Source organism: Chiloscyllium plagiosum, chromosome 25, assembly GCF_004010195.1.
Source record: "Chiloscyllium plagiosum isolate BGI_BamShark_2017 chromosome 25, ASM401019v2, whole genome shotgun sequence".
NCBI classification, from domain to species: domain Eukaryota; kingdom Metazoa; phylum Chordata; class Chondrichthyes; order Orectolobiformes; family Hemiscylliidae; genus Chiloscyllium; species Chiloscyllium plagiosum.
Genome location: NC_057734.1, coordinates 14,945,074 through 14,967,699, shown reverse-complemented (window position 1 = coordinate 14,967,699; position 22,626 = coordinate 14,945,074). Strand labels below are relative to the sequence as shown.

The following is a 22,626-nucleotide window of genomic DNA, read 5'->3' as shown; positions in this document are numbered from 1 at the left end:
TATAAACACAAAAGGGTATTCGCCCAACATAAACCTGACTGTGGGCATATCCTGGGAGAGGTGATAATCCAGGGGCCTGACCCAAAACCACAAAGACAATACAGTTTCCCCGGACAGGCACAGGGAGAGGTGGCGAAAGTGATTGATATTCTGTTTCAGCAAGGAGTGCTGCAACCAGTGGCCTCCACTAATAATGTTCCAATTTGGCTGGTCAGGAAGCCAGATGGTTCATGTCGTTTAACCATTGATTATCGTGAGCTTAATAAAGTACCCCTATCACTGCACCAACAGTAACTACCAGCCCAATAATGAAACAAGCCCCACAAGCGAAGTACTTCACAGTACTTGATATCAATAATGGCTTCTGGTCATACCTTTGAATTGGTCCTGCCAGTAGAAATTCATGTTTACCTTCTAGGAACAACAATGCACCTGGACTTATCTACCCTAAGGGACTAGAAGGGTTTTCCTGGACCAATTGCATAATACAATATATAGACGACCTACTTCCACAGCCAGAAATAAAGGAGGACCACATTCAGCTCCTGAATGAATTACTCGAACTGTTACACAAGCTAGGATGTAAGATAAATTTGAAAAAGGCATAAGTTCTATAGCCAAGATTTGCATACTAGGAGACAAAGATAAAAGTCACACAACACCAGGTTATAGTCCAACAGGTTTAATTGGAAGCACTAGCTTTTGGACTGCCGCTCCTTCATCAGGTGATTGTCAAGCGGCGGTCCAAAAGCTAGTGCTTCCAATTAAACCTGTTGGACTATAACCTGGTGTTATGTGATTTTTAACTTTGTACACCCCAGTCCAACACCAGCATCTCCAAATCATGAATATTTGGGGATGATAGTCACCCATAGGAAAAGGAAGATAGACCGAAAGTGAATAGAGACCATTGAATGAGTCTGATTCCCCAGAGACATTTGAGCATTTTGATCTTTCCTAAGATTAGTAAGATACTACAGGAACCACAGATTCCTGATGAAGGGCTTATGCCCGAAACATTGATTCTCCTGCTCCTCGGATGCTGCCTGACCTGCTGTGCTTTTCCAGCACTACACTCTTGATCTTCAGCATCTGCAGTCCTGACTTTCTACTATACACTGATGGGTTCACTACCAAGGCAACCCCACTCTCAGGATTGCTAAAAAAAGAACGCTGCCTGGAATTAGACATTTCAACAGACAGTGGCAGTAACTGATTTAAACACGCCCTCGGAACAGCACTCGCCTTTCGAGTGCCAAACCCTGTATTACCATATACCCTAGAAATTGCAGCCACAGATCAGATGACAGTTGCTGTTCTACTACAAGAGAGGCACGGTAGGCAAGGCACAGTGGCCTACGCCTCCAAGGTCCTACAGCCTGTGGAACAAGGGTTTTCTATGTGTAAACAACATCTCCTTGCAGTCTTTTGGACAGTCCAATATTTCAACTATATCATTGGTTTAAACCCACTGACCAAACATACCTCAATCCAGCTCTTGCCGGATGGCCAAATCAAAGATGGCTCAGTGAACCAGATTTGAGCTGCATGATGGACTCTACTGCTTGAAGTCGGGACATCACAGTCGAATGTACCAAGGTGTCCACCTTCCTAGGTAATAACCTAAATTATGGAGGAGACCCACATGACTACCAAATCATAACCATTGAACACCTCACCAGCCCTTTTATGCCTAAACAGCAGGAAAAACAATTAGGAATGAGACAAAAAGATAACCAGGCAGATACAGCCGTCAGAGTTTATGTAGATGGATCCTCCACAATAGAGGATGGCATTCGGATCACTAGCTGTGGGTTATACATGACTGACACTTAAGGATAGCCATTAGTTGAACTAGCCAGCCATCGAAGTGCCCAAACTGTGGAACTAGCAGCTGTAGCCTATGTAGTCAGCCACCCTGATCTGTTCTCTCCACCACAGAAATATATATTCTGATAGCATGTGCTGTGCAACAGCCTCACTGAATTCTTATCATTATGGGAGGCTACAGGTTTTATTTCTGCTGATGGGAAACTCCTACCATCAGCCTCCTTATTAAAGTACATACTGCAGACTGCCAGTGGAAGAGAGTATGGCATAATTAAAGTTAGAAGCTACGACAAAGCATCAACAGAAGGTAACCGCAGAGCAGATGTATTAGCCAAAAGAGGTGCTCGTGTAGGAGAATTCTGGCAGCCATCCATAGGTAAGCAGGCCACTGCAGTCACTGTCAGTCAAACATAGAGGACCTTAGGCAAGCACAACACTGCGATGACTCCTTAAAACAAATTGTGGGATCAGTTTATCCAGATGCCTACACTAGATAGAAGGATTCCCTACAAGTATGGGACGGGTTAGTTCTAAAAGCAGGAGTCTATGTAGTCCCTACGCAAGACAGGAACAAAAAAATATATCAATACCATGATAGGCATGGATACCAGGGAATAGAGGCCACTACAGAACAACTAAAAGAACTGTGTTGGTGGCCCAAGTTACACAGGGATGTAGCACACTATATAGGGAATTATCTGGTCTGCACCCAAAACAATCCAGACAGGTACATCCAAAAGAGAGAACTGAGACACATCCATCCAGTGGAAAGGCCCTGAACAAATCTACAAATTGACTGCCATCATGTAAGAATGGATATATCTACATCCTAGTCATCATAGACACCTTCGCAAAATGGGTGAAGGCTTTTCCTGTTAGGGCAAATATAGCCAAAGCAACCGCACAGATCCTAACTCAACAGGTGTTTACAAGATGGGGTCTACCTCGCAGTATCAAGTCAGATCAGGGAACACATTCCACCAGCTGAATCATGCAAAATGTGATGATTATGCTTGGTATCAAACAGAAATTCCACACTGAATATCAACTCCCAATTCAGTGGGATCGTGGAAAGGATGAACTGTACCATTGAAGGGATGGTTAGGAAGGCAGTGCAGCAGAATAATAAAACCTGGGACACAGTGCTCTGTTTGTCATCACGATGGTATGCAACACCATCTCCTGATTCACAGGGTATACCCCCCCATATCCTGACAAAAGGCCAAGCCATGAAGGGAGTCGACTATTTGTTTGGCCTCGACCTCATGGAACCTGCCCTTACTGCCCTCAACCATGAAAAATTGGTGCAGCAGCTCATCAAGAATCTCAAGGCCACTCAGCTGGCAGCAGCTCTCAGGTTAGGGACTAGAAGGAAAGTAAGTCAGGCGTACTTCGATAGCAAAGTTACAGTTACCTATATAGTCAATTTATAGATTTGTTCAGGGCCCTTCCACTGGATGGATGTGTCTCAGTTCTCTCTTTTGGGTGTACCTGTCTGGATTGTTTTGGGCGCAGACCATAGAATTCCCTATATAGTGTGCGACATCTCTGTGTAAGTCGGGCTGATGAAGGGCTTTTGCCTGAAACGTCGATTTTCCTGCTCCTCGGATGCTGCCTGACCTGCTGTGCTTTTCCAGCACTACTCTAATCTAGGCCCGATAGCAAAGTTAACCCTGTCGAATACCCAGTATGACACCAGATGATGCTGGAGATCAATAACCCTAATTCCTTTCTCTCCCCTAAATATTCACACTGTGGTGGACAAGGCAAACCCCTCAGTATACAAGGTTCTACTAGTCACGTGCAACTGTTTCTGATGGTCTAAACTCACATGCATTTCACAAGTCTTCCAACTCTTATTTCTGTGCATGCTGGTGTGATTAGCCAGGTTACAATTCTTCCATTGCCCACTCATTTTCATTTATATTTAAATCATTGGTCTCTTACGGTCATCTTCACCTTCACTGCTAGTTAAATTATTTGTCTCTTGAGATCATCTTCACCTTCACTCATATTTAAATCACCGGTCATGCTGAACACCTCATCTAAGTACTTCAGGCAGGGCCATTTCATCTTCACTTGTCTTAAGTCGTTGGTTGTCATGAGCACCTCACTTCAGTCTTCCCTGACCACTTTACATTCTGGTTGTTTCAACCACCTTAGCCTCTACTACTAGAAACCGAGGTTGCAGCCTCACAGGCCTCTAAACCTGACTCAACATTCAAATGGGGTTCCCATTCTTTTTTTTTGTTATTTGGTTTTGAACAAAAGTGGGTTAGGGCATATACTTTATATTAGTTCGAAACTATTCAGATATTAGACAAGAATAATAACAGAAACAACCTTAACGTCTCTCCAGAACAATCATGACCACGTGAAACACAATCAAGATATACCTCGTCAAGATCCTAATCGTCACCAGGAACAACATGCATGAGACATCAAACAGATCAGGACATATGTACCCAAAATACCTATGGTTTGGCCCACCGTACACAGGCGAATGTGAGAATAGTGTGTTATGAGTACACCCCAATAAAAGTATAATGTTCGGATGTAACAGCCAGTGGGCAGTATATAAAAAAAGTGCGCTTAGATGTTTGCTACCTGAGTGTGGAAATCACCGGTGATTGGTGGGGATTCTCAAACAATGAGTGCTGCCCAGAAAAGGGATTGGAACTTGGGCAGCGATATCCCGGGAAACTCATAAAGGGGAAGTTCATTCTGTACGAAATTATGAATGGCCTGAAACTAGCTGTAGAGGCACCTCAACCCGTTTGCCCTGATGCCAGCCCTGGTCCACAAAGCAGACAAGTTTTAAAACCTACTGGGAAAATATTGTATGATAACATCCATCACAAACTGGTACCTTTGATGGTGAATTTAGCAGGAACCCAACTGCCAGAGTGGTGCTCTCCCCAACTTAAAAGATTATACCTCCACTTGACCTGTAAATTATTTGGACGAGAGATAGGAACAGACCACAGAAAGACCAAATCCAGATCAGAGAAACAACAGAGAAGGGAAATATCCGATGACTTAGCGACAGCGTATGGAGTCAGGGTATCAACCATTAATGCCCTTGATTTGGCCAACCTGGACATTAAGTTCAGAGTCCTGACCTGACAAGTATAATAGACACAATTAATAGGAATAGTTGGCAGAATGCCAAAGGGGAACTAGTTGGAAATAAAGCCAGTAGCCTTATGGTAGCTCTGCTAGAAGGACATGTCAAAACAATACACTAGATAATAAAAGGGAAATTAGGAGGTGACAGCAGACAACAGAACCAGATCCTGTGCAGCAAATATGGACAGTGGATGACAGAACGGTTGAGAGAAAATCTTTAGCAGGCTAGACAGGGACAGGTCTCATCCTGGATCAATAACGAACAGGTAGAAAATTTATTCAGGGGAAAGAAACACCCCAAATTATCAGACTGCCAACTGAGGCAACTGACCAGAGTCTGGTTCAACAATGACTGTAAAAGAACTCCTGGGAAAGTTTTAGGGATGGTATTAGGACTCCCAATAATCACAGACGACAATTGGATTAAGGGTGTTCAAAGTAGAAAACATAGTCACCATCCAGGAGGATCTATGGATAGGATACGATAGCACCTTACCATATGCAGTAGAGAAGGAAGGGAGGCTCACAGGCACCACTTTGGACCAGTGTCAACAAACTAATACAATGCTAATATGCCTGTACCCAACTTATTTGAATGAACACGCACTGTGTAGCTTCAAAACAAGCACCAGCCTGAATTGCCTCATAGAGGCTCACAATCTGGACACCGACGTAACCCTAGAAGCCTACAGGGGAGAAGAGAATATTGCCTCACAACCTCACTTAGCACATATCAGTATGGGATAACCCAATATATTTATCACTAACAACACCTTCTGTATTAAGCCACACAAACCTGTCAGCATAGGCCCAATTCAGTTGATAAATATACATAAGAGAGAGAGGGTGGAATTCAGTGCGAGTGAGGAACTCCAACAAACACTGGAGGAATATCTGGAGAAGTACACCATTGGTCTCCAACCCCTGCCGGAGGAGTTACACCAAATCCAAACCCGGTTGGTGACTGCCCATAAACCCTCACCAAGATAATACAGCAGGTGAGTAAGGGAAATCAAAGTAATGACTTGGTAGGAGGATTTCTGGGTCAGGGGCTCCAACATATAATCCATCCCTGGTCTGTTTTGTGTCACAAATGTCCATGTTGCTGATTCTGGTTACCCTGGTATACCTCACCATCCTCACTGTTAAATTTGCCTAGAGAAAGAATGAACTGTCAAACAAACTGGATCTAGAGACCCCACTCAACTTAAGATCTTCCCAAACTTATTAAAACCTTGTAAGTATTTCACTAGGCCTAGTGAACCTTAGTTACCATTGTGTGTAAAATGTTCTGTAATGCTTGTTCAATTTTGTTTATTAAAGATTTTTTTTGTGTTTTTATAGCATTGATTGGCCTTTCCATTTCATTTTTCTTAATGAATTTGCTTTTGTATTTGGCATTTCTCTGACACCTTATTCATTTTAGTTTACTGTATTTGCTTGATCTTAGTTAGATGTGATTTTCTCATATGCTATCTGGAACAGTTTAGTTGTTTTAGCATATATTGTGCTTTGCTTGAGCCTGGATGATCAAGTAGTCAGTGCACAGAGACTGGTCTTTTATTATGTGATCCATCATGCTTCACATTCAGGATCAAAAGGAGGGACTGTGGCTAGACGGGCTGCCCAAAATGATACCATTTATGATGGATTTGAATAAAATGGACAAGGATTAAAGCATGCTGAGAAATGGAAAACAACCTTGACTTAAGTGACTGTGTTAATCAGCATACTGCATAATCCACAAAGGCTGCAGCTACCAACAGACAGTTTGCAAACAAACTTGGTAGCTGCAGACACTACAATATATAGACGAATTTGAGTTTGAATGGAGTCAATGGAATGTCATCCTCAAGGCGTTTGGAAAAAACCAAGGTGTGTTCCAGACATGGGGGTGCCTCACACCCTTATTTGGAGGAGGCTTTGTGCACCCAGCACCTCCAGGAATGGAGGCCTAAGGACTACTCTGCAATCAACATGCCAATGCCTGGTTGGGTCTGATCGATCTGGGTGATCGAGCTTGATTGATCCATTGGTGAACAGTGAAGACCCTACCAAAAAAGCATGAAGACTTTGGAGTATAAGAATCACCACCACACCATGCATGGCGGTAACTCGAGAATAAACACCGAGAAGAGAAGACAACCCTGAGACCATCAGGAGAAGACCACACAACATCATCATGTGGAGCAAGTGTGGTGGTATATAATCATCCCGAGTTAAATTAAAGCACAGATAGATTTGTAGTGTAAATTGTTAGCTTACAGTGTATTTTGTGGTGGTAGTATTAACTGTGTTAAATAGATAAATATTGTTGTTTTACTATTATTAAGAGTTGACTCTCAGTTCTTTTGTTGGATATAAGAATTGCAACACACTGTGTGGCAGGCGCAACAAGATCTAAACATGATGAGTGTTTGATGCTTAATATCTCAGCTTCAAGTGCAGCACAAACAGAAGTCGCCCAATATCTGAGTACGGTAGTTAAAGCAAAGACTGAAGTCATGTAAGCTCAGGTTGCTGCCACATTAGCTGCAAATTCGGCATCATAGTTTCAAATGGTGTGTTACAGTTCACTCAGATTGTAGGTTTCTGTGGCAACATGTGTTTTGACGTGCATGTTATGCCTGTAGCTATTTCTTTCCAGTGCATAACTAGTCTCAAATGCATAGAAAAATGTACAAAAAGGAGCAAGAGAAGGCCTGTCAGCTTATTGAACCCATTCTACCATTCAACAAGAACATGACTGATTCTTGATCACAATGCTTTACTCCTGCTCTTTCTCCCCATACTCATTGACCCAGTCAATGCAATCTCACCTCAGATGACAAATTTCTCCTTTCCAAGAATCTTGTAAACCCTCATTGTACTCCCTCTATGGCAAATATATCTGTTCTTTGGAAAAGAGACCAAAACTGCACATAATACTCCAGGTCTCATTCAAGGCTAGTACATCTTCAGTAAAACTTCCTTGCTCTTGTATTCAAACCTTTTAGTAATGAGTTAGAGTAAAATACTTATGAATGGTAGATATTTGAAATAAATGCAGAAAGTGCTGGAGAAACCCAGAGGTACTGATTGGGTCAAAATTCAGGAATTTCCTCCCTAAGGGCATTGTGGGTTAACCCACAGCATGTGGGCTGCAATGGTTCAAGAAGGCAGCTCACCACCACCTTCTCAGCAAGAAATGCTGGCCAACCAGCGACACCCACGTCCCACAAGTGAATTAAAAAAACACATTTTGAATCCAATGACCCTTCTTCAGAACCAGAAATCTCTCTTGCTTTAACCACCTGCCATTGACACACATTGGAAGGATTTATAGGTTTATACTTGACCTCCTAGGCTGTGTTGCGAATTCACCTTCATTGACTATCAAGTCCTGAGATGGGTCTTGGACAAGTATCTGCAGTGCGACAAGGTTTCCTTCATAGATACAAAGATCAGTCATCAAAGGGATTCACAGGGTCCTATGTGTATGAATGTATAAATTTTTTTTTATTCATATTTAAGAATAAATAGAAGTTTGCTATTAAATTGTGCGCTGGAAACATTTAGCATGGAAAGTGAGGGGTGAGGTTCATGAAATAATTTTGAGTCTCAAATTCAATCTCTTCAACTGGCTTGGAAACTATTAACTCTGCTCTTCAAAGATGTATCTTTTAAGGTCAAAGGTACCCAAAATTATTCTCCAAGGTCATGTGTAGTCTCCCCAGTTGAAAATCAGCAGAGCATCATCAGTCATGCTGCAGGTACTTGAGTAGTACTGCAAAGGAGCCAGAGGACAAACAAAGAAAATAGTTACTAATGGAATGAAAAAGTTGAGTTTTGTATTCATTATCAGAATGGTTTGTTTGAAGTATTATATATCAAAGTCATCAGCTTGGTATTGAGCGATATTGCCAGGAAGCCAGTAGCCACCCTGTGGTTTGTGGCAATGCACCTGATACAGTAGACTGCTGCATAATTAAGGCATCATGATTACTACCAGAACACCAAGAAATTTTCATGGTGTGCTAATTGTTGTCACCACAATCTGGATATTCAGAGAGTGCAATCCTTTCCAATTATGGTATGTTTCAGAATTTATATGCTATACTCACAAAGCAACATGTGTTCGGTCAATGATACCTGCATCATGGAGAGGCATGCCCTCCTTTTGAAGCTTGCTTTGTCAGCTTCACATGGGGAAGTGAAAGTGAAGTGTACTCAGCTCTTACTGCATATAGAGCCTCAGTGATTTACCTTGCACAGTGGACAGTGAATTGAAAATGTTTCAATCTTGCCTTCTCCAGCGTGAAGCCAAAAAATTGTCACCTTTATGGTAACTAGCAATACTGCCCCTTTCCTTCTATAAGGCAGCATTTCAAGTAGCAGATTTAGGTGAATATCTGTTTGTTAAGGCATAGCATTTAACATCGTGTTAATCAGCAGGGACAGCGAAAACAATTAACAACTCTGCTGCAGAATAGATGTCAACTCAATACTATTACATTTATATATCCCTTCTTTGTGGTTTTGTCCTGCTTAATGTTTGATGTAACCAGACAGCTGAAAAAACAAACTACAGTATTTTATTAACAGCTTCCATCTCATTGAGGAAGATTCATTGCTAAAAACTAATCGATTCAGCCTTCGACCATACCTTATTTATGAACCATTATTTATCACTGAAATCCATCTGTTAATCTTTTTTAGATTATATTGTTTACAGACAAATGGGGTAACAAACAGAAGCAAAAAGATTACCTCTGCCCATCTTCATGAAGAAGACATCATTTGCTTGAAGCATGTTTTTTCATTTCATCCATTGGATGTGAGCACTACTTGTGAGACTAGCATGTGTTACCCGTCCATAATTGCCCTCCAAGGTGGGTTGAGAACAGCCTCGAAACAGTCATTGTATCAAAATTTTAAAAACCCAGGGGCAGACCAACGTAGCAATATAAGACACATAAGGCTGTGCCATTGTAAATAATCCTGGAACCCATTTTACAAACTGAGACTCACACACGTTTAACTTTCACAACAGTATTTGGGAAAGCTGTCATTATAATCAAGTCATGTCCCAGTCTGCAAAGTGACAATGGTGATTCAAGGGTAATTGGGGACAGGCAGGAAAATGGGGTTAGGGCTGCAATCAGATCATTCACAATATTGTTCCACCATCCAGTAAGCTTGATGAATGAAATGATCTACTCTGCTTAAACTTTTATGATCTTACGACCTACTTTCAACTCATCTGCAAGAATTGTACTGCTCAAGTTTGTGATGAGTATTGTTTTGTAGATAATGCATCTTCCATACTAATCTCATGAACAGCTAAAACCTTTATCCTGGTCCAATCCCACACATTGATTTATAATTCTGTAATAGCTTTGATAGATTTATGGAAGATAAAACACTTTGATATTTAACCTTTTAAGATCTGCATGAGAGAGGGCCAATTTTTAAGTTTTAATTTCTGATTAATTCTCCTGTAGTTCTGATGTTTTCATTTTACTCTTCCCTTGACTGTCATTTCTAAGATAATATCTTCCAACACGCTGACATAATACGCTCACTGATTATTTTTCGATCTGGATTGGACACCAAATAATTCACATAATTATGCTTATTTTTGATTTGAGAAGTTGCAGGGTACCTTGCTTTAATAAACATAGGAATAAGAGTAGGCCACGTAGCCCCTCAAACCTGTTCTAACATTCAATACAATCACAGCTGATCATTGGCCCATATTCCTGAATAACTTCGACGGATAAAAAACATCTATCACCTATTTAAAATTAACAACAGTGTTCCAAACATCCAAACTTGTGTGTACAAGTGCTTCCTAACATCTCTCCTGAATGGTCTGACCCTAATTCTCAGACTATGTCCCCTAGTTCTAGCATCCCCAAGCAATGGAAATAATTTATCTTTAGCTACACTGTCTTTTCCTGTTAGTATCGTGAAGATTTCAATCAGATTACCCCTTAAACTTCTAAATTTTAGACAAAACAAGTCTAATTTGTGTAAGTTCACCTCATAACTTAACTCTTAAAGTCCAGGTATCATTCTTGTAAACCAAATTGTACTGACTCTAAGGCCAGTATCTCCTTCCTAAGGTACTCCAAGTGGGATCTAACCAGAATTTGTATAACCGCAGCATAATTTCTTCATCCTTCTACTCCAGATGTCTAGCTATAAAGGCCAACATTCAATTAGCTTTCTTGATTATTTTCTGCATCCGTTCATGACATTTTAAACATCTATGCACCTAAACCCCCAAGTTTCTTTGTACATCCACCTACATTTAACTTCATACCATTTAGAAAGTATCCTGATCTATCCATTTTTGCTCCAAAATTGATAACGTCACATTTATCTACATTGATCTCTATCTACCACAGTTTTGCCATTTACTTAGTCTATTAAAATCCCTTTGTAATTTTATGCTATCATCTATACTGTCTATAATTCCACTTAACTTTGCATCATTAGCAAATCTGAATATTGGACATTCTATGCCATTATCCAAGTTGTTAATAAATACTGTGAATAATTGAGGCTCTAAAACAGATGCTTGTGGGATACTACTGGTCACATCCTGCCAGTTTGAGCTCGTACACATTATCCCTATTTTCTGTCACTTGCCACTCAACCAATTTCCCAGCCATGTCAGTAAATTGCCCTACTCATTACCTGAGTCACCTCTCCAAAAAATTCATTGAGGTTTGTTAAGCATGACTTACCTGTCATGAATCCATGCTACCTCTCACTGATTAAATGAAAATTTTGAAGGTGCTCAGTTACACCATCATTGATTATAGACTCCAACAATGTCCCCACCACAAGTGTTAAGTTAACTGGTCTGTAATCCCCTGGTTTTCCTCTTTTGCCTGTCCTAAAATAGTGGAGAGATGTGCAATTTTCCAATCCAAAGAGATGACTCTGGCTCCCCGGAGAAAGATACTAGCACTTAACACCTTGTCTCCAGAACCAAAATTTCAAACTTTAGTCTTTTTATCTGCTCTAGTTTTCATTGTTGGTTTTCATTTGGGCTTAACAATAAAACTGGATATTATTATGCAAAAAATGTAAATAAAATAGAATAAAACAAAATATTTATATATAACACATGTTTAAATATTTAAAAACATGCACTAAGAATATAATCCCATTAATCCCAACAGAATCCACCCATAGCACTTAAACATAAAGCGAGTTCCCTTCTCTATACTATATAGGATTTGGCTAAGCTGTGGCTTCAATTCTCTGGTCATGAGAATCTGATGGTCTTTTCCTTGATTTGTCATGTAACTTTCTCAGCTTCAAGTAACTCTGTCATGTTTTAATCAAACAGTTCTGGTCTGGAACTTCTGCTAAACTCCTCACACTAAGATAACCTATCTTCTCCCTTTCTCAGGAGCAACTGCTTTATACAACTAGGTTCAACTAAGAACCCTGCTGATCTGTTCAAACTGAAACAAAGAAAATCTTCTTCCAAAACAGTGGGTGATTACCCTAATTCAAAAGTTAAAAAAAATCAATCCCTGATTTTATAAACTGGAGCCTGATGAACACTGTTTACCTGGTTCTGACATAAAATTCTCTCAATGTAAACAAAACCCTTGATATTTAGGAAGTCTTTCTCACAAACTGTTTTAAATTAAATCACTTTGGATATAGAAAGATTTATGTTAATCAATAAATTGATTCAGACACACAGAAAGCCCTTATGCCACTAACTCAAATTCAAAATTTCAACCATAAAATAAATTATACTCCTCACATACAAGAAAGGCACTAACATTAAGGGTTCACTATAAGCCCATAAGAAGTAGGCCAATCAACCCATTAAGTCTACTCTACCATTCATTGAGATCATGGCTTACCCTATAATCCTCAACTTCACTTTATGCATTTCCTGTACAACCCTTGGCTCCCTTACTAATTAAATATCTGTTCTTCTTAGCCTTGAATAGTTACACAGATCAGGCAAGGTCCTTCAGCCGCATCATGTCTGCTGTGACATTCCAAGAGCTCATCCACATATTTTTTAAAATGTTGAGATTTTCCACCTCAAACTTCTAGGCAATGCAATCCAGATTCTCACCACCTGCTGAATGTAAAACATTTTCCTCAAAACCTCTCTAGACTTTCTGCACTTCACCTTAAATTTATACTCCAACATTATTGACCCTTTAACTAAGGGAAAAGCTGCTTTCTCTTCACCCTGCGCATGCCCCTCATAATTTTGTACACCTTGTAAATGTAATAATCTAATCTCAATAAAGTAATAAAGAATTCCACAGATTCTCTACCCTCAGCAGAAATTCTTCCTCACTCCTATCTTAATTGTGCAACCCCTTTTTCTGAGATTATGCCAAGTGGTCCTAGATTCTTCCACAAGGGGAAACAATGTTCCAGATGAATCCTGTCAATCTAAAAATCTTTAGCAGAAATCACTGGAGAAACTCAGCAGGTCTACCACCATCGGTGGAGAAAAAGCAGAGTTAATATTTCAAGTCTGGAGAAGGTGGGCCTTTAACGTAGGCATGTTGGCTCCTCAGGGTACACATATTTTTAATTAACCTGTTCAGACTTGCTATGACTCACCTCTGGAACAGGTGGGACATGAACCAAAGACCTCCGGGCTCAGGTAGTGAAGATATTTTCTAATCAACTTGTTCAGAGATGTTATTACAGAATTCTGGAGCATGTGGGACTTTACCTTAGGCCTTCTGGTTTAGTGGTAGGGACATTACCAGTGCATCACAATAGCCCTTCAATATGTTTTAAAATCAACTCATTCAGAGATGTTGCTGCACACTCTGCAGCAGGTGGGCTTTGAACCTGAGTCTCTTAGCCCTGAGAAAGGGACACTACCATTCCACCACAAGAGACCCTAAAGATATTTTTAATCAAATTGTTCACACATATTATGAAACATTTCTGGAGCAGAGGTAGAGACACAACCACTATACCACAAGATTCCTCAGAAGTAGAGCAGATATTTTCAAATCAACTTGTCATAGAGTCATAGAGATGCACAACACAGAAACAGACCCTTCAGTGCAACTCGTCCACGCTGACCAGATATCCCAAGCAAATCGAGTCCCACCTGCCAACACCCGGCCTATATCCTTCCAAACCCTTCCTATTCATCTACCCATCCAAATGCCTTTTAAATGTTGCAAGTGTACTAGTCTCCACCACTTCCTCTGGCAGCCCATTCACATATGCACCACCGTCTGTGAAAAAGTTGCCCCTTAGGTCTCTTTTATATCGTTCCCCTCTCACCCTAAACCTATGCCCTCTAGTTCTGGACTCCCTGACTTTGTCTATTGACCCTATCCATGTCCCTCATGATTTTATAACACTCTAAAATGTCACCCCTCAGCCTCCAACGCTCCAGGGAAAACAGCCCTAGTCTATTCAATCTCTCCCTATAGCTCAAATCCTCCAACCCTGGCAACACCTTTGTAAATCTTTTCTGAACCCTTTCAACAACATCCTTCCAATAGGAAGGAGACCAGAATTGCATGCAATATTCCAGACAAATTCCAGAGATTGAGCAGAGATATTATTTCACACCCCTGCAGCCAGTAGGACTTGACGCCAGGTTTCCTGACTCAGAGTTAAGATCACTACCTCTCCATCACAAGAGGGCTCTGAAGTAGAGCATTTTTAAAAACTACTTTCTAATCAACCTTTTCAGAGATGTTATGAATGTCTCAGGATAGGTGGGAATTAAACCTGAGCCTGCTGGCTTAATAGTAGGTACACTACCTCTGCAACATAGGAGTCCACAATGGTAAGGTATATATTATGACATACCTCAGAAGGAGATTGGACTTGAACTCAGGCCTTCTGCCCCAGAGATAGGGACACTACCCATATACCACAAGAGCCCTCAGAAATGGGGTCCTGTTCTATACCTAACCATTCTCAGCTGTGTTATCAATTACCCTCTCTCTATCATAAGGTCAGAAGTAGGGATGCTGACTGATGAATATAAACATATTCAGTACCATTTATGACTCCTCAGACACTGAAGCAGTCCATGATCAAATGCAACAAAACTTGGACAATATACAGATATGAGCTCACAAGTGGGAAGTTACATTCTTATTATGACACAAATGCTAAGCAATTACCATCCCAAACAAGACAGAATCTAACCATCTCCTCTTACATTCAAAGCATTTCCATCATTGAATCCCAAACTACCATCATTCTGGGGATTATCATTGACCAGAAGCTCTACTGGACTCACCAGATAAATACTGTGGCTACAACAGCAGGTCAGAGGCTAGGAATCTTGCAGTGATCAAAGTTTGTGAGAAGATTTGTAGCTCGGGTGCTCGTTGCTGTGGTTCTGTTCGCCGAGCTGGAAGTTTTTGTTGCAAACGTTTCGTCCCCTGTGACATCCTCAGTGCTTGGGAGCCTCCTGTGAAGCGCTTCTGTGGTGTTTCCTCCGGCATTTATAGTGGCCTGTCCCTGCCGCTTCCGTTGTCAGTTTCAGCTGTCCGCTGTAGTGGCCGGTTTATTGGGTCCAGGTCGATATGTTTGTTGATGGAGTTTGTGGATGAGTGCCATGCTTCTAGGAATTCCCTGGCTGTTCTTTGTTTCGCTTGCCCTATAATGGTAGTGTTGTCCCAGTCAAATTCATGTTGCTTGTCGTCTTTGTGTGTGGCTACTAGGGATAGCTGGTCATGTCGTTTCGTGGCTAGTTGATGTTCGTGGATGCGGATCGTTAGCTGTCTTCCTGTTTGTCCTATATAGTGTTTTGTGCAGTCCTTGCATGGGATTTTATACACTACATTAGTGTACAATCTTGCAGTGAGTAACTCATCTCCTGACTCTTCAAAGCCTGTTCACCATCGACAAAGCACAAATCAAGAGTGTGATGGATATGTCCCACTTGCCTGGAGATACTGCAACTTGACAAGCTTAGCAACATCCAGGAGGCTACCTGCCTCTATTCCTGAAGAGCTTTTGCCTGAAACGTCAATTTTCCTGCTCCTCGCTGCCTGATCTGCTGTGCTTTTCCAGCACTACTCTGATCTAAACACCCAGGATAAAGCAATCCATTGACTGACATCATAACCACATTCTCTCCACTATTGATGCACAGCAGCAGCAGTGTGTACCAACTAGCAAGAAGCACTGCAGAAATTCTCTGAGGCTCCAGACTCAGTACATTCGAAACCCACAACCATTAGTATCTAGAAGAACAAGGCCAACAGGTATATGGAAAGACTTCCATTTGCAAGTTCCCTCCAAACTACTCACCTTCTTGTTGTGATATATATTGCCGTTCCTTTAGTGACATTTGTAAAAATCCTGGAATTCCCTCCCTAACAGTGCTGTCGAGATAGGTACAGCAAATGGACAGCAGCATTTCAAGAAGGCCAGCTTCTCAAGAGCAAATGGGGGTGGGAAATGAATGGTAGCCAGATACCCACAGCACATTAATAAAAGTAAAAAGCAAAATATACTTTTTTAAAAATTCCCACACTGACAAAAAGCCCATTGAAGGCCCTGCCTTCTCAACCCTGCCTATGGTGAGGTTGATCTTCAGATCAAACTAGTCACCAGTCTATTCTCTATAGTGATAGAGCGGACTATAGTAACATTCACTTTTTAATACCTGTAATTGGTAGATTGCCTTACGAGGAAAGGTTGGACCATGTAGGCTTACATTTGTAGGAGTTTAGAAAAATAAGAGATGTAAACATGACATTTTGACAGGATGGATATGCAAAGAATGTTGCTTCTTGTGAGAGGATCAAGAACAAAGAATAACTATTTCAAAATAAGGGATTTCTCATTTAAGACAGCATATAAGGACATCTTCTTTCTCACAAAGGATCATGAGTATTTAGAACTCTCTTTTTCGAGAGGTGGTGGAAGCAGAGTCCTTGGATAATCTTAAGATAATGGTAGATAGATTCTTAATAGACAAGAAGCGATTGATCATTAATTAGCAATGTCAGATACAAATTTGAGTACACACTAAGTTCAGTGCAGTGCTAACAGATACAGGGCAGTGGGTTGATTTTCCACAAAAAAGACAAACTAATATGCTTAATGGAGTCACTGATACCTTGTCTCTATTTATCTCTATAACCTCATCCAGCCTGTTTCTTTAATTCTTTGCTGTTGAGCATCCCTGGTTTCCTTTACCCATCATCAGCAAGTGTGCCTTCAGGACAAATCCTCAGAACTCCCCTTCTATGCATTTCCTTCTCTCTCCTCTTTAGGACATTCTGTACAATGTACTCCATTTACCAGTTATATTGTCTCCTTTCTTGACTCAATGTCAAATTATGTTCCTGTGGGAGGCCTTAGCATGTTTTACTATATTAAAAGCACGAAATGAATACAAGCCCCAAATGTTGTTGGCAGGCCCTCATCTTCATGTGTAACATGCAGCTACCATTTGGGGCTCTATAATAAATTCAGCTATGATAGCTTTTTTCTAACAGCATCATGCACCTACCTATACCAGGATGCAATAACTTGACTAGACCGAACAAGTACCGTAACAGATTGTCACAAGTCAAAAAGTCTGCAATCTGTTTACACCAATGAAAAAGAGGTATAGTACATCTGTCAAAAAAAACTTATTTCTTAAATGCAAACAAATCTGATTTTTCAGATCTCAGATTATTAATAATTAATACTGTTGCCTTCAGAATATTCAAGGACTCTGCTTCCACCACCTCTTGAAGAAGAATTCTAAATACTCATGACCCACTGTGAGAAAACAAATCTCCTTATATACAGTCTTAAATGGGAAAACCCTTATTTTGAAATAGTGATCCTTTGTTCTTAATGCTCCCTCAAGAGGCAACAATGTTTCAGTGTACTAGTACCCATATTCCCAACAATGGGACTTTTTTTTAATTGTAAAAATCACTATTTCTTTGATCTGAATAGAGACCACAGAATAAAGGACATGGCAATTTATAAGACAATAAAAAATGTTACTTAAACTGGAAATATCTCAATCTGCAGCATTTCAAGTCACACTGTCCTCTCAGAAGGTTTTTTGAGAAAAAGATTGCAAAGTAGCCTCAGTACATACCATCAGACTCACTCCGAATTCTCCACCTCTGGTTTTGAAGTTCTTGGGCTTGCGCTTGCACCTTTTGTCGCTCCCCCAAGCTTTCAGTCTCTCCTTCCTGAAAGCAACAACTTTAGTCAGTAAGTACAGTGTTCATATGAAAGGAGATCATAAATAGGAAGAGAGCCAGATTATGAAACACTGTACATTTATCCAGATTTTAAAATGAATGGCTCACAAATGTCACTCTTTTCAAACCTGTGTCATTTTCATTCCTCTAGCTGCTGTATAAACGTTAAAAAATAAATCAGTTATGAACATAGGAACACAAGTAGGTTAATTAGTCTTGAGGCTATTTCATCACTCCTTGAATTCTTTGAGGACCTGAAGGCGTAGTTGCTGATGATGGATAAAGGAAACCAGGGATGCTCAAGAGTGTAGAATTAAAGGAACACAGCATTCTCAGAGGCTTGTCAGTCTTTCCCTTCAATTGGTTGGTCTTGAGCTAGCATTTCCTAGATGGGGATAGCATACAGGCACAGAACCTATAGGCAGAGAGATCAATGGGAAAAAGATCAAAAGATCATACCAATGGTGTGAGGGGAGTGTTGAATAATAAGTCTCTGCAGACAATCAAAAGTGTTAGACAGCGATGAGTAAAGTGTCAACAGCTGAATAGTAAATGAAGGGGATGACCTATAATCTAATTAATTGAGGTAGAGAGATAATTACAAACATTTAAAAAATAAGGTGGTGCTTACGCCCAAAACGTCAACTCTCCTGCTCTTTGGATGCTGCCTGACTTGCTGTGCTTTTCCAGCACACTCTTTTCGGCCATGTACAGCAGGCAACTCAATGTCTGTACCAGTGCTGCCTCCACAGGAGGCGTTACCAAATCCATTGGTAAGATAGGTGCACCAATGTCAGTGTTCTTGCTCATACCAACATGCTGAGAATTGAATCACTAAACATGCTCAATCAACTCCAGTGGATGGGTCATAGAGTCATAGGGATGTACAGCATGGAAACAGATATCTTTCCCCTCAATCTAAATCTATGCCCTCTAGTTCTGGACTCCCCCACTCCAGGGAAAATACTTTGTCTGTTTAGGTAAAAACAATGACTGCAGATGCTGGAAACCAGATTCTGGATTAATGGTGCTGGAAGAGCACAGCAGTTCAGGCAGCATCCAAGGAGCAGCGATGAAGGGCTTTTGCCCAAAACGTCGATTTCGCTGCTCCTTGGATGCTGCCTGAACTGCTGTGCTCTTCCAGCACCACTAACCCAGAACTTTGTCTGTTTATCCTATCCATGCCCCTCATAATTTTATAAACCTTTTTAAGGTCACCCCTCAGCCTCCGATGGTCCAAGGAAAACAGACTCAGCCTGTTCAGCCTCTAACCATAGCTCAAATCCTCCAACCCTGGCAACACTCTTGTAAATCTTTTCTGAACTCTTTCAAGTTTCACAACATCTTTCCGATAGGAAGGAGACCAGAAGTGCATGCAATAGTCCAACAGTGGCCTAACCAATGTCCTGTACAGCCACAACATGACTTCCCAACTCCTGTACTCAATACTCTGACCAATAAACGAAAGCATACCAAATACCTTCTTCACTATCCTATTTACCTGCGACTTCACTTTCAAGGAGCTATGGACCTGCACTCCAATGTCTCTTTGTTCAGCAACACTTTCGAGGATCTTACCATTAAGTGTATTGTTTACATGCCTGACACAAGATTGCCAAAACAAGCTCTCTATGTGGGACTTCAACACAGCAAGAGAGCCCCCGAAGGACAAAGGAAGCACTTCAGGGATATACTCAAATTCTTCTAGAAAAAGTGTAACATCCCCACCTGGGAAATGCTGGCTCAAGACCAACTAATTGAAGGGAAAGCACTTGTCTCAGGTGGGCAGGATTTGTACACTGAATCTCATCCCTAATAGCAAACTGGAGTCAAGTGCTGACAAAGAACAGCATGGCAATCCAGACATTCCACCCTCTAATTGTCCTAACCACCAGCTGATACAGCTGTGACTGAGATAGTGCTTTGTGTATGCTTTTAGTGTGGAAGCAGATCACCAGGGACTGTCTAAGATCTTGTTGCTGGGAACAATTGGATCTCTTCTTTTCTCTTTCATGCTGGTTCTTCAGTCAGTCTCAAAGATATCTGCAACACTCCCAATACAGCATACCCAGGTCTAGATTAAATATTTGTGATTGCCCTTTTAGGACAGAAACGAAGAGAATACTTTTATTTGAGGGTTGTGCAACATTAGAAATCTCTGCCTCAGAATGCAGTAGAGGTGGAATCACTGAATATTTTTAAGGTGAAGATAATTGATCCCGTTGTCTTACAAGAATATGAGGTGAGTGGGTAGATGGGAATGTGAAACAAAATCAAATTACACATGACCTTATTAAATGGTCGAACAGGCTCAATTTTGATGATGTTGACTGTTTCCAATACTTCAATGTTTACAATGCAGTCCTACCAGGAGATCCTGAGGATGCTCTTGAGGAGATAGCACTGATGAAAATGCTCCAGAAGGCATATATGACAGCAGTACAGACCAAATTACTGGCATCATACAGAAGGATGGTGAGGACTATCGCTCTGAACACTATTAAGTTTAGTCTGGGCTCAAAAGTTGTGGTTATTCCGTATTTATTTGTAGAATCTGCCAAATGCATTGTTTGTTGTCATAAGCCTACCATCCACGTTTTCACTGATGGTGACATCAAATGAGATGATACTCCCTTATTAGGTAAATTGCTTGGCAACATTCAGTTTGGTTCCCTCAATGACACGGTTTAGTGGTCTATATTCTTCTTGTTGTGCAGCCTATAGTTTTATATATACTGGGTTTTTAAATCCAAAATATTGTGCCTACTCAGAAAAATGTAAACAATACAGTGCAGGTGTGATTGACAATGAGCCAGAAGAGTGCAGACATCAGTGAAAGAAAATTCACAGATTAGTTTTTCAAATCTCCACGTGAGCCTGAAGATTCCTCTTGTTAAAATGATTTCAGCAGCCTGGAAAGGTATGTAAACTTCCTCCTTAAGGTCTTCCATTGCCTGCTGAAGAAGATAGTGAATAAGGCTGGAGCTAGCAAACATCTCTGCTTCACAACACTTGAGATTTGGAAGGGATGAGAAGTCTCTGTTGAGATCAATATATTTTAATTAAACTGCATACTCATAGCCAGGAACCTTGATGGACATCCAAATTTTTCAAGGATTTCCCAAAAATCTATCTCTGCTCATGGTGTCAAATGCTTTAGTGAGTTCTGCAAACCTTAGTTTTGCTCACAACATTTTGCATGTCTGAATGCAAATACATGTCTGCAGTGCAGCTGTTTGCTCTGAACACCACCTCTCTGGCAGCTTTTCTTCCACATAGGGGTAAAATTCTATTCATAAGTATTCTAGCCAGGTTCAGATTCCACAACAGTTGGGAGCTGTTTGTCATTTCTCCTTTTTTTGTAGAAGATGATGACAATGGCATCAAAGATCCTGTGAAATCCTTCCCTATTCCCAGCAAGTCATGAAAGCCGAATGGAGCTCAGTAGTAGGGCAGAGCCACCGCTCTTTAAGACTACGGATGGAATTCCATCGACCCTGGGGGTTTTGTTACTCTTATTTGGTTCACGGCAATCACAATTTCCTCTAAAGGCAGGATTTCATTCAGTTATTTTTGACACACTAATGAAAAATGTGTTGCACTGTGCACCCAGCACTGAAGAGTGTTGCGAAGTGTTCCAATCAGTGATCCCAGTGTTGTGTAATGTCTTAACACTGGCGATTGTCAGACGGTTTCTGGCTTGATATGTTGGTCCATAGATAGAGTTTAGTGTTTTATAGTAACTTGTAATGTCTCTAGTTGGCGAGCTAAAGTACTCGAACAAGTTTTTGTCCACAAATGCAATCACCATTTATCTGGATGTTTCTCAGTTTATGTTGAAGGGTGATGCATACTTGACAGTAGGCTGTTTTCTTCTCATGGCTGTTGAACCTCACCAGGTGAGATTTTATAAGCTGACATTTTTATTGAAAGCAAATCTTGAATTACATTGTGATTTTCAAACCAGTACCTCTTCTTCTTGGTACTGAGTCTGATGACCTCACTAGAGGGGTCCATACTCCCTGATGTATTCTTTTCAGATCCAATGTGGATGGCATCACACTAAACAATTCTGAAATTCACTGCCACAGATTTTGCATTATCAACAATGTGAATAGAGTCTGCAGTAGAGTGCAGCTGGGTTTTGGTGAAACAGGGTATCTTAAAAGGCAAGTTTTGGGGATCCAAGATGGCGGCGACCCAGTAAGACTGAGTCTATAGTGCTCCTCCCAAGACTTGGGCACAGTGGGTCACCTACCCCCTACCAAGCTTACCAAATCATTTATAAATCATTTATAATAGTTTAGTAACTGAATTAGTGGTGTAATATTATATTTAAGCAACTTTATCCTAAGTTAAAATGACTAAAGGGAAGGGAGCCCGCAGCTCTCAGCAAGCAGGAACCCCTCCCCCACACTCTCCAGCTGCAGCAGAGGCGTCCACAGCCGCCCCGGGGGACTTACCTACAGTAGCAAGCCTT

General features: G+C 40.9%; 1 protein-coding gene across 4 annotated transcripts in view; it reads right to left on the bottom strand.

Moving 5' to 3' along the window:
- Positions 1-22,626, bottom strand: part of LOC122562594 (smoothelin-like) — a 356,856-nt gene that overhangs the window by 169,983 nt on the left and 164,247 nt on the right. For all 4 annotated transcript variants that reach the window (XM_043715562.1, XM_043715563.1, XM_043715564.1 and 1 more), the window contains exon 6: positions 18,038-18,134. In XM_043715562.1, coding sequence (XP_043571497.1) covers positions 18,038-18,134 — 97 coding nt within the window. The remainder of the gene's footprint in view (positions 1-18,037; positions 18,135-22,626) is intronic.